This window comes from Nothobranchius furzeri, chromosome 8 (genome assembly GCF_043380555.1).
Source record: "Nothobranchius furzeri strain GRZ-AD chromosome 8, NfurGRZ-RIMD1, whole genome shotgun sequence".
Classification (NCBI taxonomy): Eukaryota; Metazoa; Chordata; class Actinopteri; order Cyprinodontiformes; family Nothobranchiidae; genus Nothobranchius; species Nothobranchius furzeri.
Genome location: NC_091748.1, coordinates 59,403,870 through 59,424,715, shown reverse-complemented (window position 1 = coordinate 59,424,715; position 20,846 = coordinate 59,403,870). Strand labels below are relative to the sequence as shown.

The 20,846-nt window shown below is 37.7% G+C and overlaps 1 protein-coding gene across 3 annotated transcripts; it reads right to left on the bottom strand.

The window, feature by feature from the left end:
• Window positions 1-3,419: 3,419 nt before the first annotated feature.
• LOC107392695 (afadin- and alpha-actinin-binding protein) lies at window positions 3,420-12,197 on the bottom strand. 3 transcript variants are annotated; one of them, XM_054752320.2, is made up of 15 exons: window positions 12,088-12,190; window positions 11,816-11,922; window positions 10,860-10,953; window positions 10,429-10,580; window positions 10,051-10,254; window positions 9,701-9,811; window positions 9,485-9,620; window positions 8,596-8,671; window positions 8,126-8,306; window positions 7,900-8,035; window positions 7,294-7,433; window positions 5,959-6,132; window positions 5,748-5,865; window positions 5,325-5,466; window positions 5,115-5,238 (listed from the first exon to the last, which is right to left on the bottom strand). In XM_054752320.2, exons 3-15 carry the CDS (start codon window positions 10,876-10,878, stop codon window positions 5,142-5,144), a joined length of 1,686 nt encoding a protein of 561 aa, XP_054608295.1. In that variant the 5' UTR covers window positions 10,879-10,953; window positions 11,816-11,922; window positions 12,088-12,190; the 3' UTR covers window positions 5,115-5,141. The 3 variants fall into 3 exon arrangements, with proteins under 3 accessions (XP_015826085.3, XP_054608295.1, XP_015826084.1); XM_015970598.3 differs by lacking the exon at window positions 11,816-11,922 and having other exon boundaries at window positions 12,088-12,197; XM_015970599.3 differs by lacking the exons at window positions 5,325-5,466; window positions 11,816-11,922 and having other exon boundaries at window positions 3,420-5,238; window positions 12,088-12,197.
• Window positions 12,198-20,846: the final 8,649 nt, after the last annotated feature.

Here is a 20,846-nt window from a genome sequence, read left to right as displayed (position 1 = left end):
GTTTCTAAAACTATAGTTAAAGGACTATTTTGTTATCGGGATAAACAAATGAAAATAAAGATAAAGTTTGCAATTTGGATTGCCTCCTTCAGGCATATATAACTGCTAATAGAATGGAGATGCTACACGTGTGTATGTAACCCCCTACTTGGTCCCACTCCCCATGTACATGCTTCTTATGTTGAAATCTGTGCTGATAGCTCAGAGCTGATGGACTGATTTTGAAGTTAACAGTTCACCCGTTGGTGTGGAAGTAACCGTAGATATATGTTTTAGTTTTTTGTGTTTTGTTTTTGTTCTTTTTTTATATTCCCTAAGAAGGCTTCCGCCATTCACTTTTAACTGGCCAGAGTGGTTTATTTTGTTTCTTGTTAATGTGTGGTTCAGGTTGACAAGGGGTGGGAGACGTGGGTTGGGAGGACAAGGCCTTATAAAATTGATTATCAATAAGTGAGAACACGAGCGACAGTACCAAGCAGCAGAAAAACCTCACCTTTTCCAGCTGGAATGTGTGTGGAGTAAATAATCCAGTTAAAAGAGGAAAGTGTCTGTCGCATCTTAAAACCCTGGCCTCGGACATCATATTTTTACAGGAGACCCACCTGAACAATAAATCGCATAACAGGCTCAGGGCAAGGTGGATAGATTTACCATTCGACCTTTTCTTCCATAGCCAGAGACGTAGCAGTCTTAATTAGAAAAGGAACACCTTTTCTGCAGAAAAATATAATAACTGATAAAGAGGGCCGTTACATTGTAGTGATTGGAGAGATCCAGAATGTGCCGCTTACACTGGTAAATATATACGCACCTAATACGGATAACCCGGTATTTTTTCAGAAGGTGTTTGCACTAATACCAGATCTGTCACAGACAAATTAGATAATTGGGGGAGACTTTAATACCGTTTTGGATGCATATCTAGATAGATCCTCCATAAAGAAACCTCAGAGAAATGCCTCAAGTGAATTAATAAATACATATATTAAAAACAAAAATATCCTAGATATAAGGAGGGTGATGAAACCCTAAGGACGGGACTATTCCTTTTTTTTTTTGCCCGTACATAATTCCTATAGTAGGATAGACTACTTCCTAGTTGATACTAAATTGCCACTCTTTGTAGTGGATGCTCAATATCAAAGCATTGTAATCTCAGATCATAGCCCACTTTCCTTCTCATTATGTTTAGATCAATAAGACAAACCGCATACCTCTTGGCGGTTAAATCCCCATCTGCTCACAGATAAAAAAAATTGTGATTACTTAAAAGATCAAATTTCACTGTACTTTGAGATGAATGACACTCCTGAAACGTCCCCCTCTACTCTCTGGGAGGCATTTAAAGCCTACATTAGAGGCAGTATAATTTCATTTGAAGCGTCTAAAACGTTGCTGAAATATGAATATAACCTAATTTTATCGGTAAAGATAAGCAGAGCATTCCTGTATACTCGACAGCGGTGCTTCGAATTTGGGGATAAGCCACATAAATTGTTTGCACGTCAGCTCCAAAAAATGGAAAATGATAGGACAATACATAAAGATAAGGCCAGTGATAATACGTTGCTCACAAAACCCAAAGATATTAATAATAGATTCGCTGAATGTTATAAAGAACTATATACTTCTAAATCCATTTTAGACCCTGAGACTATGAATAAATTCTATGGTAAATGTAATCTACCCAAACTAGATGACGAGATTGTAATTCATTGAATGCAGAGCTCACAACCCAGGAGGTTCAAGCTGTCATTAGTACATTAAAGTGTAACAAAGCGCCAGGTCCCGTTGGACTCCCCGGAGAACTATATAAAAAATACAGTGAAAAGTTGTCTCCCTATCTACTGTGGGTATTCAAACATGCTCAAGAAGACGGGGCTCTACTGCCGACCTTAACTGAAGCTGTGATCACGGTAATTCATAAAAAAGGAAAAGATCCACAAGAAGTAGGTGCTTATCGCCCTATTTCGCTCCTGAATGTTGATGGGAAGCTATTTGCTAAAATACTTGCTAACAGACTGAGCCCTTTATTGGAGAAGTTGGTTCATTCAGATCAGACGGGCTTTGTACCTTATAGAAATTCCACCTTTAATATTAGACGCCTCTTTAATATTATGTACTCAAGAAGGGATCCACACTCGGATCTTGTCATACTCGCACTTGACGCTGAGAAGGCGTTTGATCAGGTCGAATGGCGATACCTATTTGAAGTACTCAGTAGATTCAACTTTGGAAATGGTTTTTTGTCACTAAATAAGCTTCTCTACAAAATCCCAACAGCCCAAATTCTAACCAATCGCACACTGTCTTCCTCATTCGGGCTGTGCAGGAGGACGAGACAGGGATGCCCCATCTCCCCTTTAATCTTTGCTCTTGCTATAGAGCCATTGGCTCAAAGTATTAGGCTAGACCCACAAATAAAAGGATACACTACTAAAGACACAATTAATAAAATATCTGTATGCATACGGTATTCTTTATCTAACATGCCCAAAAATTACTATACCAGCACTTTTAGATAAAATCAATCTATTTGGAACCTTCACAGGATACAAGATTCACTGGACAAAAAGCATTTTACTCCCAGTTTACAGGGAGGACCTAACATTCCTCGCTAATTTTCCGTTTAGAATCACCTTAGAAAGATTTACATATTTAGGAATTGAAGTAACAAGACAGTATGCCTCACTCTTTCAATACAACTTCCCTCCTTTAATAGAGAAGCTGCACTCAAAGTTATTGTTCTGGGACACGCTTCCAATTTCTATGATCGGAAGAATAAACGCAGTTAAGATGGTCCTATTGCCGCAGCTGTTATATCTCTTTCAGAATATTCCACTATTCCTCAAAGACATTTTTTAAGCAATTAGATTCTTTAATAATTCCTTTTGTGTGGGGACATAAGGCTCCCAGAATAGCTAAGAAATCTGTGCAGACCTAAACTTGCTGGAGGATTAGCACTTCCAAATTTTCTATTTTATTACTGGGCCTCAGTGATTAAAATGTGCATCTTCTGGCTAAATACCACAAAGTCTCCACCTAATTGGCTTCAGATGGACCGAGAAGAATGCCAACCATATTCATTGGCTACAATTCTACTGGTCCCAACTAAGATCAGTCGGTTATTATACAACAACAATCCGGTTATTCATGACACAATTTGTATTTGGAAACAAATTAAATCCAGCAATAATCTCAAGGCCATATCCTTTGTATTGCCCATAGACAGAAAGCCTACCTTCGCCCCATCTGACTCGGGTGGAGCTTTCTCTAGGTGGAATCAGAAAGGCATTGAATGTGTTGGAGATCTGTATGTACAAGGGGCGTTCGCCTTGTTCTCCCAACTACAGTAGAAGTTTGGACTGGAAAAACACATTTTTCCAATATTTACAAATTAGAGATTATATACGTAGGCATTCTGAGGATTTTCAGACCGAACCAAAAACTTTATTTAATAGATGACTGCTTGAAATTGCAGATACATGAACCTAAACTGATAGCGCATATTTATAAGAACCTCTTGTTATTAAATTCCCCGCCTGCCCATATATATATATAGACACAAATGGGAGAAAGATTTTGGGGAACAGATTGCAGAAGATTTGTGGAACAGTGCCCTTGAGGAGATTTGCACCTGTTCACATAGTGCAAGACATTGTCTTATTCAATTTAAAATCATACATAGACTTCATTTCTCAAAGGAAAAACTACATAATATATATCCTACAGTATCACCTTTGTGTGATGAATGCAAAACCTCCGTGGCAGCTCATCTCCATGTCCTTTGCCCAAAAATAGGCAATTTTTGGTCTGAGGTCTTCAGTGTGATGTCCGAGGTGGTGAAATGTGTGATAGAACCGGACCCTTTATATATTGTTCTTGGAGTGTCTGAAACCTTTAACAAATTCAACAAAGCACAGCGGTGCTTCATTTCATACGGTCTTATAATAGGGAAAAAAGTTATCCTTACGAGGTGGAAGAGTGAAAAACCTCCAACAGACAAAATAAGGCTGGAGGAATTAACAAATACATTACATCTGGAAAGAATAAGATACGTTTTGAAGGACAAACTCCAATATTTTGATGCAACTTGGCAACCCTTTATACAGTACCTTGCTAATATTAAGCTGATTTAACCTTGCTCTTCTAATTAATTAGTAGGGTCCTGGAGAAACTCCAAAACAAGGTCTTCGTCGGGATGGTGGGGTGGGTTAAGTCTCCCATTTTCATTATTTTTAGCCTTGTCTTATTTCCCTATTTTGGTTAACCTGTCAGGTTCTGTTTTCTTTGCTGTTATGCATGTGTTTTGTTATTATAAGTTTGTATGTTTACACTGTAAAAGCTTAACAAAAATAGAGGGGAAAAATGAATGCAAGTCAATATGGCTAAAAGAGCTCTTTTCTAATCTGCTTTGCCTTACGCCCTGGATCTCACATATGATGTACTTCAATTTAAAAGGTAATGATGTGTTTCGACCACACCTGTCACGTACTTTGAGATTCATCAACTTGTAAAAATTTGTACTTGCTATGACTACAAGTCTGACATCGTTACGTCGCATATATGACGTTACCACAGAACCTCCTCTTTCCTAGCGTAGCTGTTACTTTCTACATGGTGAGATTTATGGTGGTTCTTTCCTCCTTAAAAAAATGATTTGAAGTTTGCTAAACTTACAGCCACTTTACATCTGCTTTTCTCCGTGTGTGGTTTGATGATGTTAATTTGGTGATGCGCATTTGTAGTCCTGGACATATTTTCACACAAAACCTAAAATAACTTTTGCTCCCATTTGAAAATAAGCCCTTTCTTGGCATCAGAATATCTAAAATTCACTGACATAATATGTGAAATCCATGGCACATAACAAACAGGATTAGAAAATAGCTTTTATAGCCCCATTGACTTGCATTAATTTTTTCATTCTTCCAGGGACCCATGGCCCATAACTAGATGGGCGTGACTTAGGCTCTTATATATTAACTTATATATAACTCTTATATGTTAACTAGAAACTTTTGGCTTTGAAAAACGTATCTTTTTTCGATGTGGGTTTTTTTTTTTGGCCAGTCAGGCTATTTTCTAAAATCACCAAACTCTGACAGCAAATATAGATTAAATGAGAAAAGTTTTTGGCTTCATTTGGAGCTGAGGTCTTTGTCGTCATTCCACAGTTTGTCTCTTGGATGAATATTTTCACAGAGGACGCTTCTTTCTCTTCCAGGTTTTGTTGATCTGGAGACAATAAGAGTTGGATTTTTTTTATTCAAATACAATACATGAATGCTTCAGAAATTAAAATGCAAATAAAAACTCTGTACCCATTTTCTGGGATAAGGTCAAGTGTGTGCTGCAAGTTGGAGATGGAAGGCGATGTGATAAAAGCACTGGGTGAAGAAGTTGAGTTTGAATAGCAGGAACTGAGCTTTTCTGGAGCCAACTGTGCACTCGAGTCTGCTTCAGCTGGTAAAATAAGAAAATAACTAAGTGACTGCTGTGATAAGATATTAAAAAGTGTTCCTGATTTCTATTTATTCTGCAAGTATTTCTAAGTAATAACTGAAAACTGTATAGTTTGCTAGTGAAAATATTGATTTTTCATCATAGTCAAAAAGTGGTCCAATATTAAAGTGTTCTATTATGTATGTCTTTCGAAGATTTCAATATATAAATACATTACATTTAAACTTTAATCGACTGTCATGCAAAGTTTCACAAGCAGTAGTTCAGGGAGAGACACTCACAAATCAAAATGGCACTTGAAGACTTTGATAGCTGGGGTTTAATAGAGTTTTCAAATGGACTCAAGCTTAAAAAATGGTGTTTAAGCCATGTTGCTCGATCCTCTTCAAAGACTTTTCTCTGAAAGGTAAATCAAAAAACAGATCATTTTAGAAACTATTCAAAAACTTGTGATTTTCCTAACAACTGTGTTTTCCTGATTAGTAGTTTTACCTCATGGCTCAGTCTAATAGCTGCTTCAGTAAAGTTACTCCTCTCTTTCTCAAAGATCGTTCTCTGTTCCTCCAGGTTTTTCCACTCCCCTCTCAGGCGCTCCTTCTCCTGAAGCATGTAACTGTCATTCAGGAGTAGAGCAGCATCTTCATCACAGGGGGTGCTCAGTTTCTGCTGCAACAAGAGAAAGTCCAAGCACATTTCCAGTCAACAATCATTTCATTATGAAGAAGTTTTGTTTGTTTGTTAATTCACATAAATAAAAGTGCAAAAAAATCATGTCATTACTTTAAAATGGTGGATTAAACTTATCTTCTAAACTGTGGCTCTAAAGTGAACTTTTTTTTCTAAACGAAAAATTAAACAACTTTTTTTCTAAACATTGTCAATTACAAAAATCAAACAAACACATAAAAAGAGTGTAATTGCAGTGCTGAGTTTGCTTTGTTTCCACAATAGGGGACACATCGGGATGATATTTACCATTTTTATCAGCATCGGCTAATATACCTGCTTGGTAATGGCAATTTAAATTCAGGGATATCTCCAGGCAGCCCGATGCTGCGGCAGAATTTTATTTAATTATATATTCATGTTCCTAAACAAAATCTGCATATTAACTGCTCAAATAATTATTTTCAACTAGATTGTCATTTTAATTACATGTTTTGCATCAACTGACGTTATTAGCAACATTTTATCATTCAGATAAGATGGAAAACATTTAGATATTGGCCACGAAAATCAGCCCAGAAAAATCTGCTGCACATATCAGCCATCTGCTTATCTTGATCTTCACAAATCGGCATTGGTGTCAGAAATAGGAAAAACACTATCTGTTGAATTCTACTCCACAGACCTCGATAACCCAGTAAATGTGTTATTATTTTAGACAAGCCCAAAATTCAACAAACTCTGTTCAGGAAAACCCTCACAAACTTCGTGTGGTCATTAGCATCTAATTCAAAGTAGTTGCCTTTAGCCTCTTTTGGGCCATTCCCATCTGTACCGGGTCGGCCCGGGCCGGGTAGCCCCAGTCGGCCCCAGCCTGGCCCGGTTGATTCCACACATCCTTGCCTTAAGCCCATGTGGGCTGATTCTACCCACCAATCAGAGGCTTGCTCTAATGGAAGGTGTGAATTTGCTGTCAGCAGTGGGCGTATTGGCCCTGGTCGGCCTGAAGCAGTACCCCTCGGGAAGAGGGCCGAGAATGAGCCTTGGTTGGCCCGGAAAAATTCCAGGCCACCCAGATATGTAAACAACCTACGCTACCCGGCCCGGGCCGACCCGGTACAGGTGGGAATGGGGCTTCAGTAAAGAGAATCACAGTCTTGCCTGTAGGTGATGCTGTTGTGTCTGAATAAAGTCTTTGCACTGCTGAATTTCAAGTTTGAGTCTTTCCATTTCCTTCTCACAAGTCTCTCGAGGAGGAACAGGATCACCGGTTGTACTTTTGCTCATCTGAGTCAAAGACACTAGAAAGGTAAAATGGAAATTAGTCATTTTCAAAAATGTTTTTTTTATTTACCCGTTTCACATCAACTACACACACACACACACACACACACACACATATATATATATATATATATATATATATATATATACACACACACACATAAACAAATATTTGTTTCGTTTTAAAGTATTGATAAAGTATTTAAAGCATTGATAAAGAAAAATGTAAAGCAAGATTGTTTCCTAATAAAACATGCTGTTTCTTGACCTTTTCTGCATTCTGTAGTACATTTGGGTCAATTAGAACATTTTTGTATTCTTGTTCTTTACCTTTAACTGTGAGCTAAATGGAACTTTTGTGCAGACAGGACTTGAATTTGTTGTTTGTTGATTAAATGTATTCTGATTTTAATTTTTTTTAAGTAAAGACACATTTTCCTTAAAATTCATCTAAGTTATCTATAGTGACAAGCATCTAATCACCTTGGCTGTCCAGTCTTTCGACGTGGCTCTTGAGTCGTCTCCACTGGAGGCGAATACTGTTGGTGAGTTTCTCCCGAGCATGAACACAAGTCAGCTCTGAGTCAAACACCTCTTCCTCATCCTCCTCTGAAGCGGCCTTAAGTGAGATTTAAAAAAAAAGTCTTTTAAATTTCCCTTCAAATTATGTATGAAGATGTTAAACTGAAGCAAAAACAAATTGCCCCACCTGTGTGCCACTTAAGTCAGCTTTCTCTCCTCTCAGGGACAGTTTTCTTGACCTGAGTACGGACATCATTTCCTTTTTCATCTGATGTAAAACTTTTTTCAGCTCAGCATTTTCCAACACAAGCTCCCTTTGTCTGGAGTCGTAGTCATTCAGAAGAGTCTTGTACATCTCCCCCTCATGCCTTTAGATAACAAACACACTTATAATTATTTATTTATTTGTTTGTTTAAAAAATAATCTTAAAATATCACATCAAACACTGGAAGACAACATCCCACAATGAGTTGTCACATGATGATTTACTCTTTAGAGAAATAACGTGTTTCACAGATAAACATGAATCAGAACACCAGAACCAAGTCTTTCTTTACAAGTTCTCATTTTGACTAAATGTAACTCAGTTTAACTTTTTAAAAACAAAATTCAAATAGACATACAAAAAAATTAACCTAGAAGTGAGCATAACATACTTTGCCTCTGTTTTTTCAGTTTTCCAAAGGCTCCTCTTGCCATCCGCTCTCCCAATGTTATTGAGGACATCAATAGCTTGAAGGCAAGACATCAAAATATATTTTTACATGTAAACATTCATACGTTTTTATTTGGGATTAATCATTTTGGAAGCAAATGGCCCAGCTAATGACAGTGTGACACAGATTCTATGAGGGTCTTTTATGATCTTTAACTCATTCACTGCCAGCCGTTTCCTGATGGGTAAAGCCCTTCGCTGCCAGCGTTTCTCACCGTTTTTACTGTTTTTTTAAGAGTCGCAGAACGTTGTGCGCTAGGATGATGTCGACGCCAAAACTACCAAAACAAAGCGTAGACTCACCTCTTACATCAGGAAGAATCCACGCGTTTCAAGCGTTATCCGTTCTTTCATAATCCGTTGTTGAATTGTGATCGGCAGAAGCTTTTCCGGTTCGCGCCTCACTTTTTTTTTTTTTTTTACAGCAGCGGCCCAAAACAATCTCCTAACACATGGATTTTCTGCTTCCTGATCATGTGACGAGTGGCGTATGTGGATGAAGATCGGCTTTAGAGCTGAGATGTTTGTTCTCACGGTGCGGGGGCTCGTTCTGATGCCCACACAGTAAAAAAATGCAAATGACGATTTAGTCGTCATTGGATTTAAAATGATGACTTTAGTCGTCAATGGCAGTGAATGAGTTAACATGTGTTTTCCTAAGGAAACTGCATAACTTCCTTGTCAAAACATTTGTGAGATTTACAAAACCATCTAAACACACCAACAGCTTATCTGTCTAGCTCATGCTAACATTTCCTGCAGCTGTCCAGCTTTTAACAGTTTATTATTGTTTATTTCCAATATATTTTTGCAGGTATTTTCCATTTTACCTTGTTTTCTCTCTTTCTTGTCTGCCAGCAGTTGATTTAATCGCTCCTTCAGTTTGTTGAACTCTCTTTCTTTCCTCTTCATGTCGTGATTGTACTGACTGGCACGGCTGGCAATTATGTTCTGAAGTTTTTGCACCTGCTCAAAACAGAAGCATCACAAACATCTGACCACAAATTAGGTCTAAAATACCTGCGGTAAAAGTTTCAATGCCACACCTCTTCTTTTTCGTTTTTCAGGCAGTTTTGCAAACTCTTGACTTTCAGCAGGAGCTGTCGTTCTCTCTCAAGAAGTCCTGTGTTTTCTCTTTTAGAAACATCAAGCTGTTCCTGCAAAATAAAAATGCAACTGTCAACAAAGCCTTTTCCATAGAACTTGATCAATTAAAACCATATTAGTTTTCAGAATTTACAAGAAGAAAGTATACTATCAAAGGAAATGCAAGAAACGTTTTTTTTTTTTGTTTTAATATTAAGTTGATTTCTACACCGTGCAGTAACAATTCAGCAATCTTGAGGTTTTCAAGGTTTTCTTATTCTAAAACAACAGTAAAACAGCAGGCAGGTACCTTTAGCCGAGTGGTTGTGAGCTTCAAGAAGTCTACATTGCTGTTGAGCTTAAGCTGCTCCACCTCCATGTTTTCCACAGTTCTGAGGCTCTTGTGGTGCAGCTGAATCAGGTCATACATGCGATTCAGCACAGCGACAACATTCAGCACTGAGCTGCCATCCAGCTCTGACCAAACTGGTGGGAGGCCCAGTGACGAGACTTCCTGCACCGGAAGAAAGAGAACAAAAAAAGAAATTATATGGAGAATAAAATATGTGTTTCCCTTACAAAATAACAATAATACACTTTCTTCATATGATTAAAATGCCTAAATTCAAGCTGAGCTGCCATGAGGCACACTCATTTCTACATCAGAAACACCTGAAAGGCCACTAACCATATTGATGTGTGACAGGCATTCCTGCACATTATGCTCTGAGCAGAAAATACTGATCGTGTGGGGATTTCTGTGGAGTGGCTGCAACGACTGGCTCAGCTGCCTCAAGGGGGGTGTTCTACTTTCAACAGAGCTGCGGCGACCGTCCTTGACTTGTGAGGAGAGAAGTCTGTCAAATACATACTCTGTACATTTCTGTGTTTAATTTAGACTTGATTTATTTTTCATTCAAAATTACATTTGATTTAGCATCCATATGTAACTATTTTATATGACACAAGGCAGAGAACAGCACAGAATCATTGTACTATAAATCAGAACTAAATAAGGGTGTCAAACAAAACAAGAAGCAAACTAGAAAAAAATTCTAACAGAGGCCGTTGACAGAAAGCAAAGCCTTTGTTTACAGAGATATTAAAATGTAAACTCACACAGCGAGGACTCTGGCATTGTTGCAGTGCAGGACCAGTCTGGAAAATCTATGGCATTTGCAGATTACAAACCACAAAATCCACCTACGCAGTCCTGAAATAGATGGTCAGATTAGCAGTGGCCATTCAACACTTTAGGATTACAAGGCTTTGGGAGTACATATGCAGTGATGAAGCAGGGGAAACAAACTACACACTGAACATCAGAAGTTCAAGTACATTAAGTATAACACTACACTAATTGTTTGTAGAAATTAAGAGGAATTTTCCCATCCTAAGGTTGCTACAGCACTGGTACAGTTGCTGTACCAATACTGCAACATTTGATAGGATACAGATTAGGATCAGGCAGATATTTTAACTCAAAGCACCAACTGATTAATCAAAATCGCCTAATTATACATTAGTTTGACATAATAAAACATGGAAGACAACAAAAGTCATTAAATAACCTGTATAAAATATCATTTTGGAGCAACAGTTACTATTAAAAACAAAGTGTGCATTCAAAATGTATATAGCTAATATATTTTGTAAATTTTCTCTGTTTGTTTACGTGTTTTCAGAGAAGACACAACTGTCTGTTGTTCATTGTGACACTTAATCTGATGGGACAGATGGAAAGCCTCGCACTGCCAAAAAGATTAGGCCTATAAGATCCCTTTTAGATTAACTACTCAACAAGTAGTAACCTTTAACTTAATAAGTTTTCATTTACTAATTAACTGAGCAGATACACTCGGTGCTTGCGTGCAATATTTCCAGTTAGTTCAGAATATTTTGTTTTTCCTCATTCATAAACGTAATGACATAGGTATGTTATGAACACCTGACATTAAACCTAAAATGTTTGGTGCATCAAATGGTAAAATTATTCTTTAAACCCGGAACAGGACAAAAAAGCTATAAAACACAGACAGAGGTCAAAGCATTGGGACATAGCTGGCTTCCTTTACCTGACCTGTGGCTCCTGTGGATGTACAGCTTCGTAGATGGGCCAACCCATTTAATACAACTCTACAGTAGCCTCAGCATCATTAAACGTAGTTACCACAGCTTCCTGCTATAACGAAAAACTGCTGGGTTAGCTAGGAACATATAGACACCGGTTCGCTCACGCTTTTATTTAGCAGACTTCGCCGCCCTGTTTGAACCGGTCTGAACCCGGTTCAGTAGCGAAAGCGACCATTTACTGAAGAAAACACCACTTAATGGCTTGAGTACTTACTTTACGTTGCAATTAATTATGTATTTCCAAAGTGCTTCCCGTTTGCCAGCTCTGTAGTCCTGTCCGACTGGCAGTGAACTTACAACCAACAGGCGCACAACCCAAACACAGCGCTGATTGGTCCACTCGTTGTCAAGCAACCAAACATGGCTCAATGTGATTGGCTGCCGGATGTGGGGCACTTCTTAATGACAATTAAATTTTTAAAATAACATCGAAACCGTCTCCTTCTGTGACAATGTGAGAAAAAGTGAATAGTTCAAACTAGGTTTAATTAGGAGGAATAAAATATTATTTAGAAAGGGCTTTCGTTCACTCTGCTCCTTCTGCATGGAACAGGCTGCAGGAAAACTGGAAATTAACCGAGTTTTCCCCCTTGAGTACATTTAAAACCAAACTGAGAACCATTGAGATGAAATTCCCTGTGTTGTAACTGCCTTCAGTCATTTTGTGCATAACATGTCTGTGAAGCAGAAAAATGTATAACTGTAACTTCCAGGACTCCCTTGAAAATTGGGTTTTTAATTTCAATGGGACCTTCCTGGTTAAATAAAGAATAAATAAATTTAATCTTGCAATGATTTTTGATGATGATGATGATGATGATGATGATGATGATGATGATGATTAATTTTATTATTTGCAAAAAGAGTTAAACTAGGGTTAAGTGGGAGTCATATTGCAAAGCAGGTGCCCTTTTGAATTTTAAATAAAGCCTTTAGAGCTGGTTAGAGGACTCAGGCCACCCTTACAGGAGTCAGCAGTGTTGCTGAACTCCCATGGGGATGAGGAGGAACCCCTCCCTAAAACTCCCATTGGCACCGCCCAAAAGGAGGTTTTAGATGACACTGGAATAAATAAACTTGAAAAAAACCAGAGACGATGAAACCCAGCTTCTCTGGAGGTTTTTAATTTCCTTTGATATTTTCAGTCTATGTGTCTTTTCTGTGTGGTTGAAAATTCTCTGCGTAACATCAGTCAACACATCAAATTGTCTGACTGTTGATTTAAAAATACATGCAAAATGCATTACACTTACAGATATATCTAGATATTTTTCTTTCTGTTCTACCAAATGTATTAACAAAAACAAAAAAATTTAGTATGTGTAAAATAAAGTAACATGCAGAAATTGCAGAACAGTTTGTAAGACATGTATTAGCTTGGGTACAAATGTTGAAAGAGACAACACAATGGGCACAAATAAGGGCGTGTCATCTGTAACTGCTGTGATCTCTGGGGCACTGTGGCTTTGGAAAGAAAATGTGTTTCACACAGAAACCTTTGAAGTTTATTTGCAAGCACAGATTTTTTTTTCTGCATACACAGAATCAAATCGTCGCCATAAAGGAAACTAACCTCTGAGCATATTGTCTGGATAAAAAGTCAAGGGTGAAGGGTCATATTTGGGTGAGCAAAACTGTAACAGTGACCTTTTCCAAATATCACAACAACTGGTTCTGAACTTTGCTGCCAGCATTCTCGGCCTGTCACCCACTAAACAAGGCACCTTATTACAGTAAGAATACAGTGAAAGAGGAAATATTTAGCTTTCTGGTCCACAGCTCTTGGTTTTGTCACTTGCCTAAACGTGATAGTGTCATTAGAAGAAGAGATGCTACACTGTGATGAGCCTCCCCACTCTCCATCAAGGCCATATGGCAGATTTGTGGAGGATCAATAAAAGCCTGCTCAGCTGCTGGCTGCTCAGCATGACTGATGACTTTCTTTTGGAACCCGGAGGCACCATGTCTGAGCAAGACAGGCTGAGAGATGCAAGGCAAAATGGCAAATTAATATATCTTTAAAAAGTTGCATTATGTTATGAATGTTTAGATAATAATATTTGGCTTTGCTCATTTTTTATTGATCCCTGTATGTAGATTTCCTGTTTAAGTAAAATATCTACATGAAATACATTAAAGTGGAAAAACAACCCTGATAGGATTGGAGATGGACTGCCAATATCTATGAAAAGCTTGGTTTCCTTCAAAAGATGGCAGTATTGTCCCACACTATGGCAAGCACAAATTATTATGAAATTATTTTCCTTGTAGTTTTTAAATCTAAGAATGCATACAAGTACAACAAACATCAGTGTCATATCTCCAAGATTACTAGCAATATTCCACTTTTCTCGCTAGTCCTCATCACAATTATAACAAATAAAGGCTTATATATATATATATATATATATATATATATATATATATATATATATATATATATATATACATACATATATATATATATATATATATATATCCAGATGTATTTAAATATATATATCAGACGTCACGCTAAACAGTCACTCGACAGACAAGGTTAAAAAAATATGATCGACCTTTTTCCCCATCACTTTCATTTTTATGTTTATGTATTAGGTATTTTTGAAATAGTAATTAATAAACATTCAATACCATTACAATTTCCTTTGATTTAATTTTAAATCAATATTTAGAGTACCCTGGTGGCACATAAACAATGCAATTTAACGGTTTTCTTAAAGCAGGAACGTTTAAACAGAGCTCTCTCCTTCCTTCTGCTCTGCGTAAACCTGAACTGGCCACCTACTTGTGCATAATCAAATGTCTATAGGGCAAACGATGGAAAAGCTATAGCCATGAGCTTCACTTTTGCCTCAGACAGAATTATTGCTGTTTTATGGTGTGGCTGAATCTGTGATCCGCTGCCACGCGGACTGGAATAACAAATGCTGCAGTAACATGAGTTGTGGTCAGGATCATGAGGAGTCACTGGCTGGAGCGGACTCAATTTTAATACGTCATCCCAAAATGGACGCTAATATGACCTTGAATGAAAAATGCTGTTATAAAACCTCTTAAAAGTTTTTTATCATGGAAGCGCGCAGCGCTCATTTCTGCCTTTAGTCTGACGGCACAGCGCAGCATGCACTTGTTGAATCAGTGTGTGTGTGTGTGTGTGTGTGTGTGTGTGTGTGTGTGTGTGTGTGTGTGTGTGTGTGTGTGTGTGTGTGTGTGGCACAGCTCCATAAGCCACTCCAGTCACTGCGTCTCGTTATTGGCGCTATTTAAACCAATGTTGTAAAATTACTTATGCCCAGCCCAGATGTGCTCACATGCACACCCGTGAGCCGTGGTTCCGCTGGAACGCGTCTGACCTCTGACAGACGCACTCTGAACTTCAGATCTTCAGCGCGCTGTTAATAGCCTGACACGTTTAGAATGCTGTCCCACAGTCAGTGTGCTAATATATAATAATGCCAAAATGCTCAGATAGGAATCATTTCTTGATTTATTTTGGTACATCCACAATGTTATTTGTGTGAGGTTTACAATGTCAGAACACCTGCATGAGACGGGGTGTTAATTACAATCTGCCAGAATGACTCACCTTCAGATTTCTCCAACATAGTTAAAAATGATCAAGTACGGAACATATGTTGCTATTAACAGCGTGCGCAGGTCAGAGTGCTGAATCTCGGAGCACATTATTATTATGAAGCTAGGGCACATGCAGAGGACACACACACACACACACACACAAGCAAAATATACTTGTTTTCAATTGCATTTATTGGACCCACTTACTTTTTCTTAGGCCCACCCACAAATGAGTTTCTGACTACGCTAATGGTGACATATGACAGACTTCTCTGAGCTCCGCAGCCATAACACTTTTCATCTCGCGCACCCCCAGAGGTGCACGCACCACACTTAGGGAATCCCTGATCTACATGATGGGGTGACACATCCACTGAGAGGAGGTTAGCGTCTAAACCGTAATCATGGAGCAAGAAGATGTGGGCAATACATCTAAACATTGCTGATATTCACAACACGGGATTATGAAACAACACTCTGGCCTTCATAGAAGTAAGAATTTACAGTCTTTAATTCATCATTTTGAGTCACTAAACCAGAAGTGTGTGGAGTTAGTGTTGTGTTTAAGCCACTTCCCAGCAGAATCTTTGGAGGTTTATTGTCAAACAGCAAAGCCCGACAGCTCCAGAGACCTTGTGTAGGTTGTGAGCCCATAATCAGCTGCCACACACAGGAAATAATACTCCCAAAAAATAAGTAAGATGTTTTTTTTAGTAGTGTTTTGAAACGCCACTGCTGCAGATGTAAGATAAATTACGTTTGGTACAATAAACCAGTGGTTCCCAGAGTTGGAGTTGGGACCCCACTGTAGATCACCAAGAACTACATGCAGTGCGTCATGAGATGGGGTCCAGAACTGGAAATAAAATTGAAAAACAGTTGCTGAAGCTATGTTTCTAGTATAACTGTTACAAAAGCTCAGCAAAATTTTCCCAAATGTTCAAATAAAAAAAAAATAACCTGAAGTCCATCTCAGACTCTTGAGACCATTGTTAGTAAGTTAAACTGGTAGACATGTTCAGAAATAACACAGTATGTTTGCAAAATGAAGAACCTAATGCTGTCAGAAACAGAGGTGAAAGGGTGATGATTTGGACGTATTTGGTATCCACCAGACCTGGTCATCATAGTCACTGAGTCATCCATTAACTCCTTTGTTTACAAAAGTCTTTTGGAGTCAAACATGACTTCCAGCTAAAGACTGGACCAAACTGGGTCATGAAACAAAGAAAAATGTTAAACATTGCAGCAAACTCACCACAGGATGCCTGATGAAAAAAGTGATGCAATGATCCAAAGTCCACATTCTGACTTCACTGAAATGCTGTGCTGGGACCTTCAGCTGTACAGAAATAAACATCTGCAAATGTCAATATAATGAAGCAACATTGAAGGAAAGAGTGAGCTAAAAATTGCTCCACAAAAATTCTGGTTGACTTTACAAGCTGGTTAATCATGAGGATATCTAGTTTTTGTTTGTCATTTGGCAGAGTCTGTTGAGTGTTTTTTTCTCAGTTGAGGTTATATTTGAATAAATTTATGTCCTGATATGTATGTAAAACCTTGAAACCAAATGTGCGTGTACTTTTGATGACTCATCAAAGTCTGTTTCTTGAGCACATGAAAAAAGTTAAAGTCATGAAATGAATGACCTTTGTTCGATTCACACCCAAAACAAACAGCCTGCACACTTTTATTATCTCATTATGTTTTTTAATATATGATCTGTAAACAGTCAATAAACTAATTACTCTGCTCTTAACTAATTTAACTGCTTTTATAGTAACTGACTGTTTTCAAAACAAATCAAACAATTAATATTTTAGGAATATAAAACCACAACTGATACCAGTGAAAATCAGACTTGTATTGTTGTACATCTTTTATGAACAACTAAAGAGTGTCACGTTGTGGGGAATGTTTAGGACCCAAATGTGCAGACTGCCCAGGATGACTCGAGGAAGAAGTTAGTAAAAGTAAAAATCCTTTATTTTAGGGAGAACAAAAAAATAAATCCAGAAAATGGCAGCGGGCCAAAAGTCCAAAAGTCCTGGAGAACAGGACATCAAAAGCTCTCTCAGAGCACCAAAACCTGAAGACCATAAGCTCACGAAGAGCACAAAGACCTGGAGACAAAAGCTCAAACAGAGCACGAACAAACACTCACAACATACAATGGACCGACACAACACAGAGACAAGACAGGGCTTATATAGACTGGGAAGAAGAGAGGGAGATGAATTGCAGGTGTGTGGGGAGAAGGACCAGGTGAACACAATTACTAAATCAGGGAAGAGGAAGAAAAACACTGGTGGGAAAAAACACACTAAATAAAGAAAGGCTGTAACAAAGGAAAATGACCTAAGAGAAAAACAAAAGACCAGAAGGCAATAACCATAACTATATTCTAAGGGGAAGCTGACACTAAAGAAAAACACTACAGACAGAAACTACAGGGGCGTGGCAAAGAGGGAGCCAAGAGAGCACAGGACCTGGGAGGGGGATGTCTGAGGAGGGAAACCTAGAGGGCAAATGGGGAACAGCCGGAGACACATGAGGAAGATGCAGACACGACATATGAGGGCGCTAGAAGACACAAAATGAGCACCTAGAGACCAGTGGAGGACAAAAGGAGACACATGAGATGAGATGCAGACACAGGCCATGACAAGAGAACATGCTGAAAATGAAACTGAAAGGTTTCTCTTGACATGAATCCAAGTTTTTAACCAATCAACAGTTTAAAACCTGTTGTGTGCTCTAAAGCGCATAGATAAGGTTGCAGATCTGGATAGCAGAGGCCAGTTTTGTAGCACCTGAACTCATTTTAATCAGATCCTTGATGTTGTAATGACAGACCATGCTATTCCTAAACCTGAGTCATCCAGCGTACATAGTAGTTTCCCAGAAAATGCAAATTACTCATGCACTTATCATCCAGATAATGTGTCAAAACAGGTGTTTTGGTGCAGTGAACCCACAGATGGTACAACAGTATTTAGAAGTAATTTTTATACTGATAGCAGTCTAAAATCAGTAGTTCAGCAAATGTAACATTTTTACTGTTGAAGCATGTGGAAAATGAAGTGAATCTTTGATTTTTGATCATATGTGGAGGAAAGAGATTCTGATTGGTGTTTATTATGCAGCATTATCTCCAGAGGAGGAGACTGGATGTTATACAGCATTTCATATTATTGAGCTACATTTTATTCAGAACATCTTTGCCTGAATGCAAGTAAATGTGGGCCCACTCGAGCTGTCTGATGATAAAACCACCATTTAACTTGCTCGCCAAGGAGAAAGCAATGACAGTCTTCTCTGCATTTTTCATTTGTGGCAATAAAGGCTTTAGTATAGTGTAAACTAATAATGATAATTTCTACAATGTTATGGGAATGATATTACAATGTAATAATGTTATGTATTTAGTCAAACATCTCTATATATTTGGAAATTTTTTTTGGTTTAGTATTTTTTTCTTTGAAGTTCAGTTAGTGCTTCAGATATATGAACTCAAGATATGCTCTACCACTCGGCAGATAAAGGGTTGATGTTACCAGTGTCAGAAAGAAAGCCTAGTCCATTTAGCGGGAGGTGTCTTTGAAGCAGAAAAGGTCAATAAAAGGTTTTAATGTTCAATAAAAAAATGTAAAGAATAATATAAGCATATTGGAAAGCTGTTAAAATGTATAAAGCAAGTTTTCAATTGAAAACTCCGGATGTAGCAGTACACACTTTCTGTAATTGTATTTTACAAACATCACTAGATTAAAATAGACCTATTAAACATGATCTTAATATGATGAAATGGAATTATGTATAAATAAATATGCTGGATTGAACTAGATTATAGTGATGTTAAATTAATTTGTTGGAATGTCTCAATACAGCATATTCTTTTCAATGGATTTGGTGTGTGTGTGTGTGTGTGTGTGTGTGTGTGTGTGTGTGTGTGTGTGTGTGTGTGTGTGTGTGTGTGTGTGTGTGTGTGTGTGTGTGTGTGTGTGTGTGTGTGTGTGTCATGACTGGAATTTTAAGATCCGTACATGAACAGGAGAATCCTGGTTTTAGATTTCTTTATTTCTTTATTCACAGACCATTTTCATAACATGTCTGTACACAATATACACAGTACCACTCTACTACATAAATTAGATCTGTGAAAGGGACTCCAAGAAGCTGAAACAACTTATTTAAGGATCCCATTAGGATTAGATCACAATAATGCATTCTCATAAATCTGACTTTTATCAGAAAATCATCAGAAAAAAATGAAAACAATTAGTCAAATCAAACCATACATGCCACAGAAAAAAATGAGTCAATTAATATTCAATTAAAATTCTAGCTCTCATGTGATGTCAGCAAGATATTGCCACTATGTGTTCATACCATGTATTTAACATTTCCATCTTCAAGAGAGTTTTAAATTTACTAATTGTTTTACAGTTCTTGATTGCTTCACTCAAGTTATTCCCTGTTTGTCCTCCTCTGGATGTAATACAGTGATATTTCCTGTTGGTTCTAATCAAATGTGTCTTATAAATAAATTTTCCACGTAAAGTATAATTTCCATCCCTTAGTTGAAACAACTTCTGGACACTGTAAGGGGCTTCTGGTTAAGTATTTTAAACATAAGTTGTGCTATTCTATAGTTAACAAGATCTTTAAACTTGAGAATTTTTAATTTAATAAACAGTGAATGAGTATGTTATCTATATTCTGCATTAGCCACTATTCGTATTGCTTTTGTTTTACAGTACACAGAGGTTCTAAATTGTTTTTTTATGTATTGCCCCATACTTCTACGCCATATTTTAAGTAAGGGACCATAAAAGACGAATATAGGGTTGGCAGAGAAGACGTATTGATAACCTTTTCAACTCTACACAGTATCGCTATTGATTTCGATATTTTTGTCTTAATGTAAGTTATATGTGGTTTCCATTTTAATTTGTCGTCTATTATCACTCCAAGAAACTTGATTGTTGTTACCCTTTCAATTTCAATATTATTTATCCTGAGTTTAGCATTTAGATCATTGTGTTTATTTTCAAAAATAATAAACTTTGTTTTTGGCAAATTTAATGTGAGTTTATTATCATCAAACCAGGTCTTCAATATTGAGAACTCCTTATGTACAGTGTCCAGAATCTGATTCAAATTCTCCCTACAACAAACTAAGGTAGCATTGTCTGCAAACAAAATGGGTTTAAGCTCCGTGCATGCCTCCCTTAAATTATTTATATGCAAGATAAACAAAAAGGGCCCCCAACACTGACCCCTGGGGAACTCCACACTTGATTCTGTGTGTGGGATTTAACTTCCTGCATTTGCACATACTGTTCCCTATTTTCCACATAACTCTTTATCCATAGATTTGCAACGCCT

Bases quoted from the DNA above. Each gene is read 5' to 3' on its own strand.
- LOC107392695 (XM_015970598.3), bottom strand. The intron at 6,133-7,293 runs GCAAGACTGTGA...CTCTTGTTGCAG, and splicing joins CACAACAGCATCACCTACAG to CAGAAACTGAGCACCCCCTG. The intron at 5,467-5,747 runs GTGAGTGTCTCT...TTATTTTACCAG, and splicing joins TTCAAGTGCCATTTTGATTT to CTGAAGCAGACTCGAGTGCA.